Source organism: Fistularia commersonii, chromosome 27, assembly GCF_037954325.1.
Source record: "Fistularia commersonii isolate RoL2024-O1a breed Wild chromosome 27, RoL_Fcom_v1.0, whole genome shotgun sequence".
Classification (NCBI taxonomy): Eukaryota; Metazoa; Chordata; class Actinopteri; order Syngnathiformes; family Fistulariidae; genus Fistularia; species Fistularia commersonii.
In genome coordinates this window covers 5,367,501-5,392,253 of record NC_141310.1, presented here as the reverse complement: position 1 = coordinate 5,392,253, position 24,753 = coordinate 5,367,501, and the positions used below count along the sequence as shown (strand labels likewise).

At 38.2% G+C, this 24,753-nt stretch overlaps 1 protein-coding gene across 1 annotated transcript in view; it reads left to right on the top strand.

The window, feature by feature from the left end:
• spon1a (spondin 1a) overlaps positions 1–20,930 on the top strand; it is a 55,239-nt gene extending 34,309 nt beyond the window's left edge. Inside the window, exons 7-16 of the mRNA XM_086174641.1 lie at positions 7,008–7,072; positions 12,282–12,483; positions 14,788–14,928; positions 15,558–15,633; positions 15,730–15,912; positions 18,375–18,545; positions 18,643–18,810; positions 19,064–19,228; positions 19,642–19,908; positions 20,010–20,930. Of these exons, the coding sequence (XP_086030767.1) occupies positions 7,008–7,072; positions 12,282–12,483; positions 14,788–14,928; positions 15,558–15,633; positions 15,730–15,912; positions 18,375–18,545; positions 18,643–18,810; positions 19,064–19,228; positions 19,642–19,908; positions 20,010–20,173 (1,602 nt within the window). The 3' untranslated portion in view covers positions 20,174–20,930. The remainder of the gene's footprint in view (positions 1–7,007; positions 7,073–12,281; positions 12,484–14,787; positions 14,929–15,557; positions 15,634–15,729; positions 15,913–18,374; positions 18,546–18,642; positions 18,811–19,063; positions 19,229–19,641; positions 19,909–20,009) is intronic.
• Positions 20,931–24,753: the final 3,823 nt, after the last annotated feature.

Below are 24,753 nucleotides of genomic sequence, written 5' to 3'. Positions count from 1 at the left end.
GGCACACTTAGCTCCGTGTTTAATATTAAAATGCGGACGTAGATTGTAATCTTTCACCACCAACACTGCCTCATGACAAAAACAAAAGATTTTTTTTTCCCTTGAAGCATGTATTTGCCTTCCCATCTTTCTTTAAACAGTCTTCCATCTTTCTCTTCTTTGACATTTAGGGGTCATTTGTATTTCTCGATTCCACTTGAAAATTCTCGCGGGCCACATAAAATAATGTGGCGGGCTACATTTGGCCCAATGGCCTGGAGTTTGAAATGTGTGTTAGACCTTCTCTGAGAGTTATCCAACAAAAACTATTGCTCTCCTGCAACACTTCTGGGGTGATCTTATTTTACTTTCAATAGCACATTAATTTTTTGTAAAAGAGAGAACTGAAGGGGAAAATAATTAGATATGTCCAAGCATACATTTACACATTGAGTTTTTAAAATTACATGTAGGTTGTTTGGGCAACACAATAGCTGTAAGTGCCCCATTCAACGCCAGTAATAATGGTTTTCAGCCCAAATGCCCATTAGTATGAGGTTTACAACCATGATCTTTAAATCAAAAATTGGAAAATAGACATGACCTCAAGCTTCAAAAGGCATACCTATTACATGAATAATGAATGGCTTATTAACTGTCAGTTATGCATAGTTAATGTATTTGTTACGGTGAACCCTTATGAGCTAGCAATGACTTTATGAAAACAGTCAACAGAAATCAAGTAACTTACAGTGTCTTAATGAGTATCATTTCGTAATATATCAAATACCCAGCCAATCTCACCAGGACAGAAAGCTCCACACAGTGGAGTTAACTCCCGTCTCCCAACTCAAACACTTCACCAAATCTCTGAACAGAGCAAAAAACCTGCAACTCCACCTTCCCTCATTCTAAATTCAATAAAAACCATATGATACTTATAGCTTCTTTCAAGCTCATTGGACCCAATGCACTTGAGATTTTACCTATAATTATTAAACATAACTGCTTTAAGCGAAAAAAAAATTAACACTTCAACACTTACAGCAAAAATCAATCAAGCAACATCAAATAAAACCATTCAAGTGGCTCTCAATGTAGAGAGACCTATCCAGATCAATACATCATAATTACGTGTGTTAGAAGTGGTGACAAACAAACCAAACTTCCACTTGATACAGTACAAGGTTAACCGCAGAACATCTGTCACTCAAAATAAATAAGCACCGTATGGGCATGTCTGACTTAAGCAACTTCTCACTCTCTCATACTGATCTAGATGACAGAGGCATGCAGTATGTCTTATTGTAGGAAAGACATAATTAACAAATTGTCAAATACAAATCTGTATTTCTGACACGTTTTGCTCTTGTCATTCAATACAACCCCAAGTCAATTCATTTTCCTAATAGAAATTCACACAAACAAGACGGCACAGTGAAAATAGATTGGGCTGAAGCAGAAGGCCCCTATAATCTGTGTTCTTTTTCCGTTGGATGTTCTCGACCTGATCACAACATAGCTTCCACAGAAAAACAGGGCCTGTGATTTATGGGGTGTAATTTAATGTATTAAGGAAGACCCAAAGCAACTACAAACAGATGTTTAACAATCAGGGAATAAACACATCCTTATGTTTTCCGGTCATCAACACACAGCAAGGAGTCATGGTTAAAAAAAAAGTAATTCCAATTTCTCGGGCCACATTAAAAACATGGTGGCACAGCAGTTACCACCCCTGGTTCCAAGAAAGAAGGTTCCTGGTTTAGTTCGGACTGCACATTTTCATATGCAAAAGATTGAGTAGTTTAGTTAAAGACTTAAATTTGTCAATAGGGGGACAAATCTTGATATGTGACCTGAGTTTTCAGGTTTGACTAAATTATTTGATCCAAGTCACCATGTAACTTCCAAGTTGAAAGGATGGAGAAAATAAATTGCTTTACGAGAAACTAAAAAGTAACAGTTTGAATATTGTAAGTAATATGAACAGTCAACAGCTCTGTTAACTGCCCCCCCATGCTTCAAAGAATGTACACCTATTTTCTGGAGACAAATATTTCCCTGCTTCCCCTGCGTTTTTCGCACATACTGTGGAATAGATGATCAATCTGTCTTTTTGCTTCCCCTCCCATCACTCTGACCACAATTCCCACCTCTCCCTTGACTCCTTGATGAAAGAATCCTGTGAGTGTGAAATGGGGAAAAGCGCCAAATGTGGTTTCGGGGGATTGTTTTTATACAGTCTGTCATGTTTTGAAGTTCAGGTATGCTTTGCCAGTGTTTTACACAGTTTTACTAATGTGTGGGAAAACAGACCCATCAGGCCTATATAAAAAAAAAACATATCCACTTTTGCATTCGTAAGTACGTTATTTCAACAATTACAAAACTTGCCATGAGACGAAAATCAGCGAGTGTTAATTTACTAGCAAACAGGGAGCTTTCAGTTTCCGCTTCTGCTTGGAAGGGGATCATTTCACATATCTTGCAGAAGGGGGGAAAGTCCAGCTTCCTGTGCTTATATTGCCCTGTGGTGATTTAGAGTGTGAATAATAAAGTGCCTTCCGAGTATCTCTGAGAAGTACAATGTTTCCCTGTTGGCATGGAGAACAACATCCAGCTCAGTGTTCCTGGTAATGGGAGAGAGGTAAAAGTCATGAGGGTTGCCATGGATTTCTCTGCCACTGGGAAAGCTATGCACTACTTAGGTACTGCTGATGGCAGAATATAAAGTATCTATCCTCAGCTTGCCTTGGGACAATTTCACGGCTTATCTACTCATTGTGAAAGACCGCAGCAGATGAATTGCTCCCCAGCAGGACTGACTTGGCCTCGGATTCAGATGTTGCTGTTTAACAGTACATGGAAAATAAGTCAAATTAACCCTAATGATGCAGTGGTAACACCGCTGCATATACTATTTTGTGTCTATTTCAAAATATCTTTTTGGTTCAGAAACATGTATTAATATCTGATGTGCTCCCTTGAAAATTATATCAGGATTAAAGTTGAAAGTGGCAAAAGTGGTATACATCGTTATTCATGTATTCACCGTGCATTTTGCAATTTACCATTTCTCGGCGCATCTTTTTAAGATTGTAATAATCTCTGATATTTTTTAGAAGGCAAAGAGGGACTTCGGCTTTCAGATTAATTTGCCACCTTTACCGGTTCAAACAGAACTTCTGTTTGACCGGTTCTTCCGGTCCCTTTTCATCTAGAAGTTTGCTATCTTTCAGCTGGTTCACAGCTGACTCGACCGTATTTTCCTGAAGATAGGCAGAGAAACTTGCTTGCAATACTATTTTTATGTAAATGTGGGATATTTTGGTTTGAAGATAGGTGATGGGACAGAGGGACCTGAGATGAGAGGATCAGTGTATACGTAGGGGAAAATTGTTTAAAATGCCAAAAAAGACAGTGTATCGCTATATTAGTATCCAAGAGTTCCTGAGAAGTTGTCCAAGAAAATGCAGGCCAGCAATTGATCTGCTTTTTCTCTATATTAAATTAATAGAATTAAATTATAGGTTTAAAATTAAGTACATGTTTTTGAAAGAAAATGTTTAAAATTGTACCCTTCTCTGGCTGTCTTTGGCAAAGACTGCGGAAGAAGTAAGTAGTGAATGTAGAAATTATTCTTTAAGTGAAGACCTTTCATGGATATGTAAGCCAACCTAGAGCCAATTTGGCACTTCTCAGCCCGTTACAAAATCGAAAGGTGTTGCAACTTTTATGTACAAAATCCAATGATTTAGAAAACAACTATAAACAGAATAGCGTATGATTAATAGTCAAACTTTAATATTCAAAATGCCATTATACTCACCTCTATAAAAGGCAGTTGTTTTCCCAATTACCTTCTAAACTTATGATCGAATGTTCTGACTTTAGTAGTAACCAAGCAGAGGTACTTATAAGGTACTTATTACTTGTGGAGCGTGTTATATTCAGACAGGAATTGGAGCATGAAGCACTCATGACCACATGTTTCACTGAGGGCTTTTTTTTTTCTTCAAATTTTGGAACGAAACATTTTTAGTTGGAGCTAAGAAAGGGCGAAAAAAAACAAGGGAATGTAAGGAATGCACATATTGACAATATGTCTGCTGAGAAATTACATGTCTGATTAACAGTGATGGAATTTTAATTGGGAAAGTGGTAATGACCTTTACTGGAATGAAATAGCAGAGCTCATATAGAAAATTGATGAGTGTATTGATGGGTGGATTAATGGGAGGATACATATTGTATAATGTTGGCCCCATGGAGCTGACTTCAGGCTGTGATTAACAGCAACCTGTTGCATTTCATCTGGTTTTCTTGGTTAACCAGAAGTTTCTTGCTCATAAACTTCCATTCAGGATTTTTGTTTTATGTGGCGTAACAATATTTCCATTTGTCTTTTCCCCAAACACCTCCCGATCTAATGATTCATATTTTTTTCACTCACTTTCCACCTCAGCTCTCCCTAACTCTTTGTCGAAAGCCATTTAGACATGCAAAACCCTCATTTGAACTTTCCACTGTGTTCACTCCATCTTTCATGTATACAATTACTCTTTGTTAATCACCCACAGTAAATTAAATGAGTGTAAAGACGCTATTTTGAAAGCAAATCTATGTATATGCAATGGCTCTGGTGCTAAATGACAGTGTGAAGATATGTAAATGTGTCAGGGATCTTCACTCAAAGTCTTTGGTCTATCTTAATCGGGAAAAAAAAGTCCGCAGTCAGGAAATTGTGGCTCTAGAACGTCTGATACTTAAAGCCTCTTAATGATCACGTTATCTTGGCCTGTATTTAGAATTGTTAAACCATTTAGAGAAAAAATGGAATCATATAAAATGGATTTTCTGAATAACAGCAAGAACTCCAAAAAATGTATCTTAGACTCTTTTATAGAGGTTCAGTTCTCATTTTCAATTTCTAATTCTTTTTGCATTTTCTGCTGGTTAGAAATGCATGTTCATCTTCATCAGGTCTTGGATACTAATAGTTCAACAGAATAAATGGATGCAAACAGTTAAACTTGTCAAATGAGTGACGCATTGAGAAGCTTCAGTTCCTGTAGTAAGGTAATGATCCGTTATACATTTTGTCATTAAGGCAATAAATCGCTGCGCTAAAAACCATTAGGTTCATAAATCCATGTGTCATTAAACCGAATAACAAAGTAGCTTCCACCTGTAAAATCTGGTTTATAAATGGCAGAATAATATGAAGAAATCTACTAATACAATTGGTAGCATTGAAAACTAAAAGGATGTTGAAATGAAAGTTTTTCAATACAAACATTCAGATGTGAGTGACAGAGACTTATAAATACTAATGACTTATAAACACTTTTTTAAGTGATCATTTTCTATCCTAATATTTCTGGATGACTGCACACCAAGTTTCTCACATAAGTCAAGTTGTTTGACAGACCAATTGGAGCCAAAACCCTCAACTGATCCATTGTTAGAATCGGAATGGAAATGATTTTTGAATGTTTCAGTCATGCAACCACATGTACCTTTCAGCTGAAATTATGGTTTCAATGCTTAAAATCATCTTACTCGTATCAAAAAGTCATGCTGATGATAATATTTATTAGCAATCAGAGTCCAACCAAATACTTGATCCTGGACCTCCCTTGTATGCCTGTTTCTCAAAGTAATTCGTAAAGTGTTGTGCTTTCAATTAATCAAAAAAAAAATATATATATATGTAATGATGGCACGAAATTTAAAATGAGTTATGGATTGTTAAAATATTCAGTGGTCATGCAAATTTAACTCTGTGGTATCTTTTCGATACTCATGGTTGTGTGTGATACTGCAGAAAACATTTGCTGTGGATAAAAACACATGCTGAATTGGTGATTTTAATTTGTAATTTCAAGAATATAATGATTTCTTTTGTTGTACAGAGTGGAAATTTGTATATTCAGCTGTAAAGTTCATTTATGATTTTTTCAGCTTTAAAAGAAATGCTTCAGTCAAGCCAAGTCTCTGTTTCACAGCTCCAGAACTGAGAAGGACTCTTCTTAAACCATGATGCCACATTTTTCCCTTCGTCATCTCTGGGAAAAGCCTTTGTTAAAAGCTGTATTTTAGAATTTCAATTTTGTTGATTGCTTCAGAACATTCTGTGGTTTGCCCAATCTTGACATTGGCCCTGTCTTCTTTCCTGCAGCTGAACGAAATTATAGAATACCAGGCTAATTAAAACTCCCCTTTCAGAAAAATGTTCCCATGACATGTGTTGGATCTACATCTTTATTAGAGGAGGCCATTGTGAGTGTGTCCTCTCCATCTGATATGCGTCATATTTTTAAAGATAAATTTGAATCACAAAGGGCTGAACAAAAAGAAGTTGTTGAACTCGAGGTCTTGTTCAAACATAAAAGCTTGAGCTCCGTGTACTTTCTGATAGAGATTTTAATATCTTTACAGTACAGGTACTCTATCACACGTCATACAATTTGAACTGATCTCGATAATATCAGTTTTACTGTGGAATGCCAACCAAGCATTGTGTTCTTGCTGTTTGAATCACTTTGCAGCATAAACCAACATTAGAACCTTGGCTTTCTTTTTATTCTCTCATTTATCAAAATACTCCTTCTTTTTATGTATTTATTCATTTATTTGTTTGTTTGTTTGTTTATTTTTTAAATGAAGAGACACCTTATTAAATGTGATTGAGACATTCTGAAATGTATAATTTGGAAACTTTTATTTGTCAGGATTTTGAGGTTTGAAGATTATACAGATGGCGCATGTGAACCCATGAGAAAAGCGGAATGAATAATTTATTTCAGTGCAAATTTATGCAAGTATTTAATTCAATATTTAATCAAATTTTTGTGTTTTTACTGTTGTTTGGCTTTGCTTGTTATAGTCTTTAAGCTACATAATCTACACTTATTTGAATATTTTGCAGTTATTAATCGATGAAGAGCTGTGTTTCAAGAGTAAACTTTGGCCAAAGGGGATTGCTACTAAGTTTATTCCTCTTTCTTTTTTCTCTACTGTAGGGCGATGATGTTCTAACTGTCATCAAAATGAAGGCGCAGTGGCCAGCCTGGCAACCACTGAATGTGTGAGTATCATTTGTGCAGTTCTCAAAAAGGCATTGCCAAGAAGAGAATGGGAGACACAATAGATACAAGTTTATCGGTTTATTTGAACATAAATACCCTTTTTTTTTCAATTTAGTTGTAGAAGATTCTAAAATGACACGACTATACTATGTTTAACACAAGTCATGGAAAATAAGTCACTACTATTAAATATAGCTTCAAGGAAAATAAAATGCTGTGATACTAACATCAGCTACAGATGGAGAGGATTACAAAGGCATCTCCTGCATTGGCTATTCTTGTGTAGAAACTACAAATTTCCTCTACTATGTCTCTCCCCCTGCAGTGGATGAATGATAGGCTGGATAATAATCACTTGTAATCACATCCAAAGTGTTAGATCCAGGGCCAGTCTAGATCGATATTATATAGCTGCCATAGATAGCTATTTTAAGTTGGTCCCGGAGCCTGCTGATAAGAAAAAAAAGTGTCTCAGAGATGCCCCAAAACTGCCATATCCTTACAGTGTGGACTCTCATTTTCTCCTAAATTCACACGAACCATTTAATCTCTTATTCATGAGAAAAACAAGAAGCTTGTTGGCTCAGCTCGCGAAAGAAGACTTTAGTGGCAAAGGCCCAGGCAATATCTTTTCCTCAACTAAGAGGCCTCAGTGAGGGCAGCAACTTCAGTCTCCAAAGGGAAGAAGCCAGGAATAGAGGGAAATGATACCCACCAGGGCTAATTAGCTTACTCTTTGCTGCTTATGCACCCAATTAATTGTTTCACACAGTGATTGTGTGCAGCCCGAGCACGAGTGTGTCGGATCAATTATAGCGGTTTGGAAAAAGAGAAGGAAAGTATGCTTTTGGTTGATCATTGTACCGAACATGTAGCACATGGGGATACACTAAATATATGAATTATGTTTTCCTTAAGCAGCAGCAAGATGTATCATGCAAATCTGTCTCGTCTCTCTTTCTCTCTCTTTCTATTTCTATATATGTAGGTGCGTGCGAGTGTGTGTAACGAAAAAAGGCAATTCTGTGTCTCCAAATCCAGCAGCAGCTTGTGTTGCCACATATCATATTTATAGGTGGCTGGTGCTTATTATTCTGTTGATATTTGAGCAGTGAAGGCTGCTCATCTGCTTTTGCTAATTGTAGTTATCCTGCAGGAGTGATGTTTTAAAAAGAAAACAACAGGAGAGAGGATAAGAACAATATGCTCCAGTTCAACTCAGTTCATGAGGCATGTGATTTAATCTGTAATCCAACAGCAGAGCGCTCAGGCTCGGGGCAGCTTCAACATGTTACGTTCAAAAAGATTTGGGTTTTGTTTCATTATACCTCTTCTATTTAACTGGTTAGCAACTGGTACACGTACTGATGAGACTCTTTACTATGTAGCTGAAGGGGTAGTGGGGATGGAGGAAGAAAGAAGGAAACAAGTTTCAAATTTGATATCCATTATTGCAGATATTACAGCAGTATCTCTACAGCTGTGCCACTCTTGAGAGCCATTACGCAACAGAGCAGAGACGTAAACTGCCTCTGTAAAAATGTCCCCTTAGAAATTGAGGTAGTAGTTCACAAACCCTACCCCAAATCTTGCCAGGGCTTCTTAGAATTTGAGCAATCAAAAATTATAACATAGCAATTATATAGAATAAATAAAATACGAAGAGGATATGCCACGGTAAAGGAAGAGATTATGAGAAAGGTCTCTTAAATATTTTGTCCTTGCTTATCAATCTATGAAATCCGCTGCATACATTGCCATTTATCTTTTTTTGGCCTCATGAAGAAAAAAATCATTAATTTTATTTATTGCCTTCCAAGTGCGTCCCATGTTATGCGTGCATAGCTGCCTACGCGGTGCATTTATGCAAGTGAAATTAGTTTGTTATATGCGATTGGCCTCTCACATTACCATTTTAGTTTGCCTCTACGAAGCAAAAGTTGCATGCTGTGTTTTTGTGGAGGCACCTCATGCAGTGATCCAACTGTGACGTAATTTCTTATGTTGAGCTTCTATGTGGTTATTTCGGGGATCAGCTGAACCCACATTGCAGAGGAGGGACAGGTTGTGGGAAGCAGAGAGCAGAGCGGTGTGAAATGTGGTCCTAGATTTTGCAGTTTTAATTAAATGTAAATAAACATAAAACATGAAAAAGTCAATTTCTGGTCAGTATATTGTCTTTATCCCCTGTTTGTATCACAAGTAAAAGATGAACGTCAATACAAAGTCAGGGGAATCTTTTTCAAACCTCTAAAGTTTCCAAAAACAGGCATATATGCGAATACCTTCCCTTTATGCTTGACACTGTTTAAAAAGCTTTGGTTTCCCCCCCGACAGACTGAATTGATGCATAAAATGCTCACTCGGTTTATAGTTACTATGGAAAAAAAAGAAGAGGTTCGAACCATTCCTGTTCACATTTAACAAAACCAAATGCAACATCATGACAGAGATTTTACCTGGTGTTGCAAACTGATATATAAATAAATGAAGGAATAAAAAATACATATAAAATAATAACAAATAAAACAGATGAAAAATAATGCTACTAATAAAAAGAAAAAAATATCTAAAAGAATAATGTGTTATTCCTGTAGGAGGAAACAAAGAATATCATAAATTCATCAAGCTCCCTCCCTCGACTGGTACAGTATATGCCTTTATGGCTGGCGCGGAATTATAACCATGTAGCGAGCTCTGCAACGGAATGCAGACTGATCGTAAATGGTTTCTGTGAGTCAATGCAAAGGTTAATGTGGGGGAAAACAGAGGTGTTTCTGAAAATATCCTCCCTGTAATTGTGAGGTCCAAATGATTCAGTCTGTATTAAGTCACTGTATAAATAGTTGAGACAAACAGTATGTCAAAGCTCATCATGGTTTTTTGACCACATGAAAATCCGTCTGAGATAATGCTCCTGTCAGTGCGCAAGATTACATCATTGACTTTGAGGAGAACAAATGACGTCCCTCATGCAGCGACACTGCCAGCTTACTTTGCTACAGGACAAAATAATTTCATGGTATTTTTACATTACCTTAACAGATATGTTACGAACATTGTTACCACGTAACACATAAAAAAGTACTGCTTTTTTTAGAATGTGTTTGTCCGATGTCTGGGAAGTCTGTCTTTCTGAATCCACTGTCTGTAGTTTATTCACTTAATTTCACTTCATTAGACCTCCCACTCTTTTCCTGTCTTTTCCCCACCCGTGAAAGTTACAGCACCTCCATGACACTTTGGCTCCTTGTCGTTTTCTCTGAGCTCCCACTCCCACCAGTCAGACAGTATCATCTAATTACTAAGAAACTACTTGAGTGTTTTTGGGTCACATAAGAAAAGAGCTTCTTTTCTTGAAAATAAGAATGTAGCTCTCCATTCCTTCATTGTTACTGCCAGGCTTAAATCTATTTTTGGAGTTCAGCCTATCATGTTTTCATTATTTTCCTTTTTCCTTTTCTTTAGCATTTGAGCGTGATTCACATAGTATTATAGAGCACCGCTTCTGACTCCTCAGCCTTTATACGGCAAACTATTCAGAAGGAACATGTTTTCCCAAAACAAAATATTTGAGAAATGCAGAGGCCGTCTAAGGAAGCTGCTTTAATGTGACTATCAGTTTTTTTCCAAATCCATGCCGCGTAAGCTTACATTTAATAGATTCTCCATGAGATGATAAAGGGTGTATTTACAAAGGATTGCAATAAGGGGCTGCACCAGCAAGGACAATATGCTCAATTACTATCAAAAATTACTATCACTATTTTTATTAGTCTTTAGTCAGTCACACATTTCTCAACTGTGACACATAATTTCAAGAATAATTGAATTTGGGAACAATTACATTTCACCGAGGTTGTCCAAGGTGATTGATTCCAGTGTTGTTTGCTACCAGCCGCTCATCCTTTCTTTCAATCAAGCTTTACATTTGTGTGGAGCCCAGGTGGCTGTCCATGATAAACATCCAATACTGGTTCAGCAGAGGTCTCAGAGAGTGTCGGGGGTCATCTGTTCCCAAAGGATAAGGACTGTTCCATGTCCTCGGCGGCCACATGAACAGACTTCTCCGGGCGCGGATTGACTAACCTCAAGTCAAATGGCTTTATGACAGTTGAAAAGGTATCACTAGCTAATTTTCTCTAATAAGAGTGAGTTTTCTGTTTTTAATTAAATGTGACACTCCATGGAAAAGTCCTTATAATACACCAACTTTCCAATCACTGGTCAAGACAGATAGAGAGATAAGTATAATGTGACCGGCCCTGGAATAGAGAATATTATCATCTAAGTATGAGGTAAATGAGTAAAGGTGAGTAGAAATTTTGACAGTCTTTCTTTTCATTTCCGCTCTGGTGAACATTATCTGCTCTCATCAGACTCAAAAGAGTTTGTCTGGCAGCGTTGAAGGTTTTCCTAGGCAAACTATGGCAGATCAAAAGGTGTGTCTCTTATTTCTTTCACTCTGTTAACATTACTCAAAAACTAACTGGGTTCTCTTAACCAAAGATGCAAATGACAATTTTTACTCACACATCATTGAATAGAAACATTTCCATGTGGAAAATTAAATGAATATGGTTTTAAGTGGGGCCAAGCGAGAGCTGTTCAGTAGAGAAAAGGTCTGAAGAACAGTATTTCTACCTATACAGTATAGACAGCAAGGTTCTTTGGGTATGTGTATTTAAAAAGAAAAAAATTCTGTTCCACTTCCTAATGAACACCTCTTTAAATGTAAGGTTCAAAGAAGTACTAAGAGCTGGCGGAGAAAGTGCTTTTAAGTTGGACAGTCCAGGACATCCCAAACTACATTAGATATGCAAACTGTTGAAGAACAAAAACCAAAACAAACCACATTTTACCTCTGAACTGCATTTTATGTGTGAAAGTAGCAAAACGCAAAACACACACACACACACACACACACACACACACACACACATATAGTGTAGATTTCTGTGTACTTATATGTATATATATATATATATATATATATATATATATATATATATATAATATATATACACAGAAATCTACACTTACAATATGCATTTGGTCTGAAGGGGTTTCATCTCAGACCATCTTAAATGAATAGAATCATTTATGTATAAATGGATAAACTATTAATCTTCTAATTTCAGATAGATATTTGTGACTGATTACTATTTTGCAAAGCTTTTACACAGATGCTCTGAATTTGTCCCTCAGACGGGCTGCACCTTCAGCTGAGTTTTCAGTGGATCGGACTCGTCACCTCATGTCCTTTCTGACTATGCTGGGACCCAGTCCGGATTGGAATGTGGGTCTATCTGCAGAGGACTTATGCACCAAGGAGTGTGGTTGGGCCCAGCGAGTGGTCCAGGACCTCATCCCCTGGGATGCCGGCACTGACAGTGGGGTGACGTATGAGGTTGGAGAAATTCAAATATCATAATGTTACTATTGAACACTGGGGTAAACCTTCATTCACTTTTCATTGTTACATCAATCATGAAGTTTGACTTCTTGCTCAATAACAAAGTCATGTATGTATGGAATGTAATTATCTGTTCTCAAGAATATAATCAAGAGCATGGCAGTATATATTCAGCAGTAAAACCAGTGATTTTCATTATTTTTAACAAGCTATATTTATTTGGCCTTCTTTTTTGAAAATAATTTCTCAAGATAAATTAATTGCCATCTTCTTGTTGCTTTGATACATTTTCTCATTATTAATGCTAACAAAGTAGTGGAGCATTCAGAGAATAACAAACATTGCCCTTGTTTTTTTTTGTGGTCTCAATTATCACATACACTAAGCTTTTACACTGCCTTAAATAAAGTGAATAAAAAAAAAAACAAATAAACAAACAAACAAAAGCAGCTCCAACAAAGCAGCAGAAGCAAACAGACAAGATTATCCTCTAGCCCAGCAACCCCCCTCTTTCTTGCTGCTGCCATCAGTTTCTGTGTTCACATGATGCACACCGAGGTAAAGGCAATGGTTTGCTATTTTATTAAGTTAAAACTAAATATAATTTCTTCAAGGTTATTTCTGTTTAATTATGCAGAAATTATGTCTTGATTGACATAATGGACACAATACACAGTTGTGTACATCACAGAAACACTAAATATGATTGTAATTAATTTGTAACCTGAGGGTTTTTACTACGTTTCTCATGCCTGGACTGTTGATCACTTAACCTTCAAACAGCTGGATAACTTTCCTTCTCACACTTATCACCAGCTGAGTCCTGCAGTAATAAAAGGCTTTTGACCTTGTCATTTAGTAATGTCTTCTCCTGCTTGTTTTCTGGCATTCAGAATCAGTCTCTTTTCCGCCTCCAACATTATATGTACCCTGCCAGTCTGCAACAAATCAAGTGTTATCACGCATCCAATTCTCCCTTGAACACCCCCCTCCCTCCCCGCCCCTCTTACACACACACACACACACACACACACACACACACACACACACACACACACACACACACACACACACACACACACACACACACAGCAACACAAACACACTCTCCCTGACTCCAAGGTGTTGTGTCCTCTGTGTTCAGTGTCTTCGGGCAGAATTAATAGATCTGGCTGTGTTTGCGCTTGTTTGACCAAACCCCATGATTTCATGTGTGAAGCTCATGGTTGATCCCCTAGAACTCAGATGAACCCACTGAACTGGGCTCTCATACTTGATTTGGCCTGCTTCAGGAATAGATTCTCTTGCACATTCACACACTATGAGTGACTATACACAAAAGTTGAAAGCTATCAAGGTCCTCCAAAAAAACGTAAAGGTTTCATACTTATCTATCTATCTATCTATCTATCTATCTATCTATCTATCTATCTATCTATCTATCTATCCATCCATCTATCTATCTATCTATATATACACACACATATGTGTGATATATATACATATATATGTGTATATAAATATATACACACATATGTTTGAATATATATATATATATATATATATATATATATATATATATATATATATATATATATATATATATATATATATATATATATATACCCCCTCCTCCGACACGTTTCATATATAAATAAATATATATATATATATATATATATGTATACCCCCCCTACTCCGACACGTTAAATGTTAGGTAAATGTTATTATTTAGAGGATCCATGTTTTGAAAAGTGTAATGGAAAATACAGAGCAGGCCAGATGTTTCTTTTGTTTTAGAAGTGGAGTGCGACTTTGACTCAGTTCAAAAGTTTTCAAAGCCAGTCAGAAAAATTTGGTTCATTTTTTGACCCATTACGTGCAGTGCACCTTTTAATTGATGTCTACCCATTATACTGCACCCTGTTTCCCGCTCGCTGTCACAAACACTAATGCCTACCCTGTTCTTTTAGTGAGGTGGCCTCTGTGGGGAGTGACAGATGAGTTGGGCCTCTTCTTCCAAATAGCCTTGGGCACTGGCGGCTTTATCAGCCCCATGCTGGCAGACCTTTACTGACTAATAAGAGCATCTACCATATAAACTACTGCAGCCCACAACAGCTGCTCTCCAACTATAACTATGTGACTTTTCCTTTTCAGTAACTTTGCGTGACTTTGTGCTGTTCTAGTATTTTCCCTATTTTTTCAACAAATACTAAGCGTGTTATTTTTCAAATCCCAAGTTCCACAGCTTTGTGACCTGTATTATTCCTGTGTCTGTCTCTGGGCTACTTTTAGTCTCCCAACAAGCCCAGTGCGCCTCAGGATAAGATTCGTCCACTGACCAGTCTGGACCACCCACAGAGCCCATTCTATGATCCCGAGGGGGGGGCTATCATTCCTGTGGCCAGGGTTGTGGTCGAGCGCATCGCCAGAAAGGTCTGTTTTTATAGCATTCAGTTTGTGGTACAAAAAGATACCGATACATTGTGCTCTATATTTTTGCTCGCAGGATTAAAAATGAATGTACATGAGCCATTGAAAAGTAAAACTATAATAATATATGAAAGAAGGAAGTAACTATGAAATAAAAATGAAAATGCCATACTAATCATCTCAAAGACAGACGCTTAATTACCATGATATTTATACTTGTAAGCCAATGTAAAAGGTTAATATTCTGGTTGCATTGAACCCAATAGGAAGCACCAGTAAACATGACTAGCATAATACTGTTTGTCAAGTGGTCAACACCATTGGACAAAGACGTGTAACTTTTTACGTCCTTTGTCATCAGGGGGAGTAGATATGAATTAAGAGTTGGTGACGCACATTTACAAAGCCAAAGAGATACGAATAAAATGATAAGCAGTCCATTAGTGGCATCTAGAGGCAACTTTGAGAATTTCATTGCAAAACCTGCTTAATCATTTTGCTACAAATCATTTTTCATATGAAATGGGAGAGAAACAACATAATAAACCTGACCAAAAAACAAAACAAAACAACTGTCAACTATACTACTGTGAAAAATGTGACTTTCCTAATATGTGTGTTTGTTGTCACAGGGTGAACAGTGTAACATTGTACCAGACAACGTGGACGACATTGTAGCAGATATCGCCCAGGAGGAGAAAGAGGAAGGTCCGGGTTTTGCACCAATTTAACTTTTCTATTCACAATGATTTGATTAACATTCAACAGAGGAGGGTGTACTATTTCCTTATCTTCATTATGCAGATGACACTCCTGAGACATGTATCTATTCCAACTGGTCTCCGTGGTCTGCATGTAGCTCTGCCACCTGTGAGAAGGGCAAGCGGATGCGACAGAGGATGCTCAAAGCCCAGTTGGACCTTAGCGTTCCGTGCCCTCACACGCAGGACTTTGAGCCTTGTATGGGACCTGGATGTAGTGATGAGGGTGAGATACTGCCGTGCAAAAGAGTAGAAAGCATTTTTATTGACCCCTTAGTAATTCTATAATGAAGTTATTAATCCGGGTAAAGTGGTTGCATGTCACTCAGGTGTCGTAAAGGAGCTGTGAAGGATATCTGAACCTCAATAGGCAAACAAGCTTTTCAAATGACCTGGACAATAGATGAGGTTTTATGCCCAAACATTATTAGTGTAAGGCTGATAGTGATTCCCAAACTGCTCAGCACCAGAAAAACACATTGCAAGATAAGAGCAGGTTTGCATGCAATTTAAAGCCATTTAATGATAAGATGCAGATCTGATGATTATTCCTTCATGATTTACATTTCAGGGTTTACATTCAGATTTTGTTTGTTTGAGGTAATTGATCATACCTCTTAATTATACCGCACAGGAATGATAATGAAGTTTCACAAATGAGGTGAAACAGTTTGTTAATATGACAGGCTAATACATTTGATAGCCAGTAAAACTAGAGAAAGGCATTTTTATAAATGATTTAGAAGTTAATAGTTGCTGAGGATGTTAAATCCATATTTTTCCAATGGTTATTCTGGGGATTTTTTCATCCTGCCTTATTAGTGAGATGCATTTTCTGGATAATCAGTTAGTTTGTCACATCTATAAACTAATGATTGATAAAAACCAAATGTCTGCAATTCGGATAACCTGCCATAATCTGTCCCAGATTATTTGATTTTACATGCTCAGATTCCTCAGTTTTGACTAAATCCCCAACCGAATAGGTAAAACTAAAGCCCCCAAGCTCCCTATCTGACTTGATCACACAGCTTTGAATTATTTTTTCACCCCAGTTCTCTCATCATACTCAAATTTAATTAGAAAAATGAAAGGGCTAGGAATCTCCGATTAAACATTAAAATTGAAAAAATGCAGTCAGCACCTGCTATCAGCCTTTTAAATGGTAGAATTTAATCTAAACAATTAGCAGATAATCTTGATTCAAGTATACCTGCAGCTCACAGTGCTTCGTTTTCGGTCACCATTTGATGTACTTTGCTTCATTGATGGTTAATACATTTTCCTAATACTCTAATAATTATGAAAGCTACTCATAATTATGCCTCATTTAACCTTGGAGCACAGATGAATGAAGTCTCATGAATGCTTTCACTTAACACACACAAAAAAAACTCTGTAAAGGAAACTACTTTCATTTTTGAATTTCAATATTTACCCTGAACAAATCAAGTCAAGAGTTTGCTGAGTAAATTATCTTTGAATATAAGTCAGAATGGAAATAATTCTCAGTGAAGCACGGCTAGTCTCCGTGATCCTGGTATATGTACTTTGGAGGGCAATAGCCCCTGGTCCGGTCTTTTAGAAAAATGTGCATTATTGAAGGGTCTGGGCTTGTAGAGATTGATGTACTGTAATGACCTTCCTGGAGTCAAGCCTGAGGGGGGAGGCTTGGCAGCAAGCTGTAATGAAAGGTGAGAGGGGCAGTGACTTTTTTAGTCCCTGTAGTAAAAACACTGACCAGTCAGAGTGACTTTCAGGAAGCCTTAAAAAAGGTCCTGGCAAAAAGTCAGGTAAGTCCGGAAGAGGAAGCAGGGCTTAGGAAGCAGCCCAGGATTAAAACTTCACCTTGACTTTGGATGTGTTTAGATGGTGAAATGGGCTCTTATATAATGTCCCACAACTAATTAAGAAATGGGATGACAATCCATGATCTTTGCCCATACTGTCTATTCGTAATTCTAAATAGATTCACACAGAGATGTAGAGCGCACTGGGTATTTTGGCATTAACCTCCCTGAAACACATCATTAGTATCAAAGTAGGGGAGATGGGTCAGTGAAGTGATGCGTGGATAGATGGATAACTTCTCAAATTTCCCCTGTGGGGATTAATAAAGTATTATCTTATAAATGCTGAGATGGAGGAAGCTACTGCATTTTTGATGTGTTTCACCAACTTATGCTGTAGTTCAAAAGTTCCCAAGCACTGCATGTGATTATAAATGAAGTATGTAAGAAGTTTGTGAATGAATAAATAAACAGTTGAAGATTTGTTACAATGTAGAGTACAGTAATTCACTAAAAGTGGCCGTAGTATCTGGTATCAAATACCCATTACAATGATGTGGATGATTTGTTTTTACCGATCTATTAATCTGTTTCTCTCTCGGAGGTTTGAAGATTATGTAATGTTTGTTTTTAAAATGGAACTAGACACGTCCACCTTGTAAGTTACGTACATACCTGTACTGATAATGTCAAAAAGATCCAAAGATAAAAGTCATACCACTGATGTTTCTTTGGAATTTACTGATCTATTTTTCTGTTTTGTGGTTGAAATTCAAATTGTAGCTCAACAAAACACTACAAAACTGCATTTAAATAAGTGTACAACAATCAGCAATTTTTCCTGCGTTGGTAACAACTAGTCACACCATGATGACTGTTTTGTTCTTGTCATTTTAAGACGCATCAACCTGTATGATGTCAGAGTGGATCACGTGGTCTCCATGCAGTGCATCGTGTGGGACGGGCACACGCTCGAGGGAACGTTATGTTAAGCAGTTCCCTGATGACGGTTCGATCTGCACCCTGCCTACAGAGGAGACTGAAAATTGTGTGGTAAACGAGGAATGCTGTGAGTCTTCCCATTTGCTACGTGTCTTTCCTTTTGGCAGGTGAATTGCCTTGACGTGGTGTTTCTATTAAGTTCTAATCTTCTTTATTGGTTTTAGCTCCAAGTAGCTGCTTGGTGACGGAATGGGGAGACTGGGATGCTTGCAGTGCCACTTGTGGTCTTGGCATGAAGAGGAGGGAGCGCATGGTGACGATGCCTCCTGCAGACGGTTCTATTTGTGGTGCAGAGGTGCTAGAAGTGGAAAAGTGCATGATGCCAGAATGTCGTGAGTATCTATGAGCAGTAAATATATACAAAAGTTTGGTCATGACCAATATCCACTGGTCCAATGCAACCTATTGTGTAATAATTGATTTTTGGCCCATAAAAATCAATTTACTCCATTCTTTTCATTGCCAAACTATAATGATGGTTTTTCTTTGTTAAAGTTTGTCTTCTATTCCCAAGTGTTTTCTATGTGAAAAATAAGAGTTTGTATTTAAGTCACATTTAAAGGTGGTAACATGTGTGTTGTGTAGACACAATCCCCTGCATGCTGACTCTCTGGTCTGACTGGAGTGACTGCAGCGTGACCTGCGGGAAGGGTTTGAGGACACGCCAGCGGATGCTCAAGTCTCCTGTAGAGCTGGGAGACTGTACAGAAGAGTTAGACCAGGTGGAGAAGTGTATGCTGCCAGAGTGTCGTAAGTAAAAAGGATTACATTTGTACCCTTACCACAAAAAAAAAAAAAAAAAAAACTTTATTAGATGTTGTTAATATCTTTTTTCCTTTAACCTGCTGTCCTGGTACTAATACTTGTAGTACGTATTGTGTAAAAAGTAAGTTGACTGCCAATGGTTGCTTTGGTATCTATTTCTAAAAAGCCACATCAATAAAGTTGCACAATATCAGAAGTACCTCTATAAACTTGTTTGTAAGATTGGGTTGTATACTTTGCATATATTTTGCATAATGTAAGTTATATTTCATGCTGCCCTTTTGGGTTATAAAAAAGATGCTAGAACATTATGGCTTCTTATATGCTGATATTTTTTCTTCTCTGGTGTATCATGCTCACCACGCCAATGTTATGACATTCTGTGAACCCCCTTCCAGCCATAGACTGTGTCATGTCTGACTGGAGCGAGTGGTCAGAGTGCAATAAGTCTTGTGGAAAAGGTCACACAATCCGGACACGTACAGTGAACATGGAGCCTCAGTTCGGAGGAGACCCCTGTCCCGAAACAATCCAAAGGAAGAAGTGTAAGATCAGGAAGTGCAACAGAGGACAAGCGAACAGTGACGAGAAGAAGCGACGCAAGGAGCAACGCGAAAAGAGAAGGAGCAAACAGGGGCGGGCTGACACCACCTCTGAGCATCCAGGTATGCATCCCTACAGGTAACTATTTTAAATACAAGAAGTGGAAAGAAATGATGCTTGTAATATACTGACAATCCAACGTGTTTTTTTTTTCATCGTTTAGGGTGTAAAATGAGACCATGGTCGAGTTGGACAGACTGTACCAAGCGCTGTGGCGGGGGGATTCAGGAACGACTCATGACAGTAAAGCAAAGGTTTAAAACTGCCCAGCTGTCTAGCTGCAAGGACAGGAAGGAGATCAGGGCCTGCAATGTGCACCCCTGCTAGGAAGTGCTAGTAGGGCAGCAGTGGCATCAAGGCTGGGGGGAGAGAGTAAGACAAAGCATGGCACACCATCACGAAATGGTCAAATGCACTCTGTTTAGGGCTAAAACAGCACATTCTTGAATCAACAGGTTAAATCAGAGATCTGTCGTTGAGACATTAATGGATGATTATTTTTTTCCATTCCACATTCTTTATCTCCAGGTGAAGAAGAGATGAACTCAAGCTTCTTTTTTCTGACAACTCTAGATTTATACCAAGTTGATTCTGCTGTGCTTCAATTAGCTCTAGTACACTTTTGCAAGATTACTGTAAACTTGTTGTGGTACAATATATCTTAAGAAAAATTAAAATGTTTGAGAAATATGAATTGATTTGATAAGATTAAGACCTGTCATATCTCGTGGTATCCCTATGTCGTAAATAATATTCCAAATTTAAAAGCACAGGTGCCCAGCCATTCCAATGTTTTCTATGCCTTCGGTTGTTTCTGGGACACAAAATGCTCAGTTGAATTTTTATCTATATTGTTGTACATGTAGATGCACCACAATTGAGATTTATATCATTTTGAGGCATTCTTAGAACGTTATTTTTTTTTGCGGTGGAATTTTTTGATAAGAATGTGTCCTAAGATTCTTACCAAAGTCTTGTGTAGATGTAATTTAGATGTATCCTGACCTTCTCTATCTCTGCTCCTCTAACATATTAATATTTTGGAATAATATCACCTTTACAATAAAAGTAAATGTGACCACAAGTCTCACCGTCTTCCTGATTTATTCAAATTATAAAAGTATTTACACTAAGCTACCAGTAGATGTCAGTGAAGAGTTGAGTTTCCTGAAAGAAAACAGGTCATTCCTAAAGCTGCCCTTTGAGCCCCCCCACCTCTCATTCATAGCTTCTGAAGCAGTGGAATGCAATGATGTTGAAGTTTAAAATGAATAGCAGTCCAAAATTCTTACGTTCCATAAATAATAAAATATAACACTTGAGTTTTAGTGCACTTGCTGGCTGAAATTGTATAAGACCACCCCACCCCACCCACTCTCCTCTCAGTGCTGCAAAAGCTGGGGGGAGGGATGGTGTCTTGCATTCCTCGCTGTGGAACTGGGGACTGGGGTGAAAAATTCAATACACACATCACAATGCCAGTCCTGTTTCCATGCCAACACAACCACACATGGGGGGAGCCTACACACTTCAAGGCAATAGAAACATGCAGGGTGAATTATTACAACCCTGATTGGGGGTGCAAAAGCAGAGATTTTGTGGGGGAGGACATAACATGACTGACAGGAGGTACATGTGCTACAAAAAAAAATCTTTGTTGTATTTGTGTGCAATCAGGTAGACCCCCCATCCCACCCAACCCCCAACCCCTCTCGACCTGAGCTCACATAGTCTAGTACTGTGCAGAATATTGGTAACGCCTTCAAGCTCAGAGTTTGACTTGTCTCAAATACGCAGTTTATGCAAGTAGACCTTCAATGTCTCCGTGATATTCTAATTAGCTCCGTTTACACTGATGAATATTAATATCACTGTATAGCATGTGTGTGTGGCAGAAATGTCCACAGGAGATGCTCTAGTCTTATCTGCGTCTAGTCTTGCATACAAGCTCTCTGAAACTTTACCAGGGGAGCTCTGGACAAGATGCAGCATGTAAACACAGATCTGAAGATACCATGAGTTCTGGCTGATCTTGTCTTTCAATGCTCGTTCAGTGTTTGAGCTGACGCTCAGAATCTGTGTGTGTTTGTGAGCGCGAACACAGCTCAAGTGAACGAGTAATCTCCACAAGTCAGGATTTTCAGAAGCTCTAGGGTGGCATTTTATGCCATTTCCTTTTACATTTTTTTATACATTAGATTTTCAAATTGTCAAATTGCTGTGGCTTTTGTTGTTCAAACAAAGCTGGAAGGTTTTTTTTCCGAAAATCAAAGTGCTTGGGAAGAAAAGCTTTCTGTCCGCCATGAGAAGATTGGATGATGAGTGCATCTGCATTTGCTGGTGACACTTTAAGATAATGATATCAGTTTCCTGTCATCTGTTTTGTGTTTTCCTGATTACTCCGAAAAAGCAGTGTTTCTTGATTTGAAAATATATATATTAGTCTTACCACCAATAAAATTTCTAGCACAAGCCCACACTTATCCTCATCTCACAGTTCTGTCATTGCCACTAAATTGCAATGATGGTTTGCACTGCTTCTGATTCGTATTGTGCTGAGAGACAAAGCAGAAGGTAAAATAAAAAAAATTAAAAAGAATTGTGTGACAAACATCTCTTGCACTACAGCTCCCTGTCAATCCTCTTGAATAAGTTTGGTCTATGAGCAAGAGAAATTAGAGTAATTTAACAGCAAACAATTTGACTTATAACAGTAAAATCAATTACAAAGCAATTTAAATACTTTGATATACTAACCACTAATCTAATTTGCATGTTAACAATGCTAACCAATGAATTTCTTTATCGTAAATATTTCACTTATATAAACATGGCATATTTTTAAAATTGTTGCATGTTGTAAACATGGTGTGCTATGGGGTTCAGAGAATGGCAACTGCAAATGTCTTTGATTCAGTAGAGCAACAATGGTTTGTTTTGCTTTAAAGTTCAAAGAAAGACATAAAGTTTAGAGAGAGAACCATTCTCTTCTCGAAGAAGACATTTTGCTCACTGACAGGGAGGCAAAGCAGAAAAACAAGTTCAAGCAACACTGTGTGACGCAATTACCAGGGGGGGGAAAAAAAAACCCTGAAAAACACGTTAAGAATAAATCGCAGGGATGCATGTCAATTCCCTGTTCATACCCCGAAGGGTAATGTAACTCAAAGAAAAGGTATGAGACACTGCCCTCGGAATTACAGAGCTTCTTGACTGAACATATGCAAAACAATAAAAAAATTAATAGCTCACATTATCACCTTGTTAATAAAAGTGACAGATAACTTGCATAGCTCCCAGTGAATCATGCCACCTGCCGTAATAGAAGGGCATGTCACACTGCAACCACTTATTTTCTATCTGATTTAAGGATGTCAAATTCCTTTCTCCTTTTTGCAACAAGAAGGACACACATGCATGAAGTACAAACATGCTCACAAAACAAATTCATGTCAACCCGATGAAATGCATAATCATTATTTCCAAAGAGAAGAACGAAATAAAAAGGTGGTTGGCAATTCAGTATGAGTTTTACGAACGTGTGTGTGTGTTTGAGTGGGGACACTGCTCCAAAATGCAGATACACGGCTGCCTGACAGTAAGACAGCTCTAATAGCCACTTGAACTTGCGTTACAGGATAAAAATACAGTGCCGTCACAATCTGAAATGAAACCTATGGCCGACCAAACAGACATGTTAATGCAGAGTGCCTTGGGATCCTACCAGCCAATATTTGAACTCTAGCCCTCAAGAATATAGTATAGGTGCTATGTTTATCTTTACAGGCCTTTCATCAAGGACGGATTGAGAAAAGGAAACAGGATTTCATAGACTATTAATGCTCAGGAGAGATCAATATGGTGGCTGCCCCCCCCCCAAATTAATAGACCACTGCTCTGATCAATGACTGGATTTTACAACCTGAAATGACAAGGCACAGGAAGAACACTAGGTATTTGACAGATGCCTCTTAAGTGCTGCATGGAGGATTGGGACAGGTACTACTGAATGGCAGAGGAGTGATAGAAGATCCACAGTAGAGGCATTGGTTGGATCGTATTCTCTGTTGCTGTTGTTGTTGTTCCTCCAACGACAGGCTGGTCCGACAGTTCTGACCTTGTTTAATTGGTCCCAAGATTTGACAGGGCAGTGTGATCAGAATCCTCATTGAAGGATTGCTTAAGTGCTTGAATGAATTCCCGAAAGGTGCAACCAAAGCTGGAGGAATCCTGGAATCGGGGCTCGGCCCATCTTAGGGCTTTGCCGGAGAGGAGTCAGAAGACGAATGAAATCTTGGCATCATCATGGGGAAGCAACATGTTGAAGGTTGGGGTGCATTGTAAGAGAAAATCCCCACTATAGCATACCTCTGAGAATTTCTCAAAAATGGGTGAGCTAACATCTCAGGAGATAGATAGGGCCTGGGAAACTGGTGGAGCAGTCGGGACCTCTGTAGGAGGAGGAGATGGATTAGATTGAAGACTTTGTAACGATTGAGTGAGGTGATACAAACACTGGTTAGTGGTATCCTGTCACTCACTGAGAAACCTGAGAACAGCATCATGAGTGGTTAAGAGAACTCTGTTCCGATTGGCTCTCCTGAGGCAGAATGACCAGAGCGTTCCGTCATGGTTTTTGGAGGGGTGCGCCTGACCCAAAACACACTCAGGAGGGACAGCATTTATTTACAAAGGGAATGAATGGAGGACTGTATTGGATCCAGGTTGTTTCTGTAGCCACAGAAACTTGCAAGGAAGGACAAGGCATATGTTTCTGGAATCGGGAACAAGGAAAGCTGAAGCACCAAACTCTGGAACAACAAACTCGCAAGGAAACCAGTAAAACATAGATTCTACACTCAGGAACAAAAACAAGATAATGATCTTACTGAGGAGTTGAAGAGCCA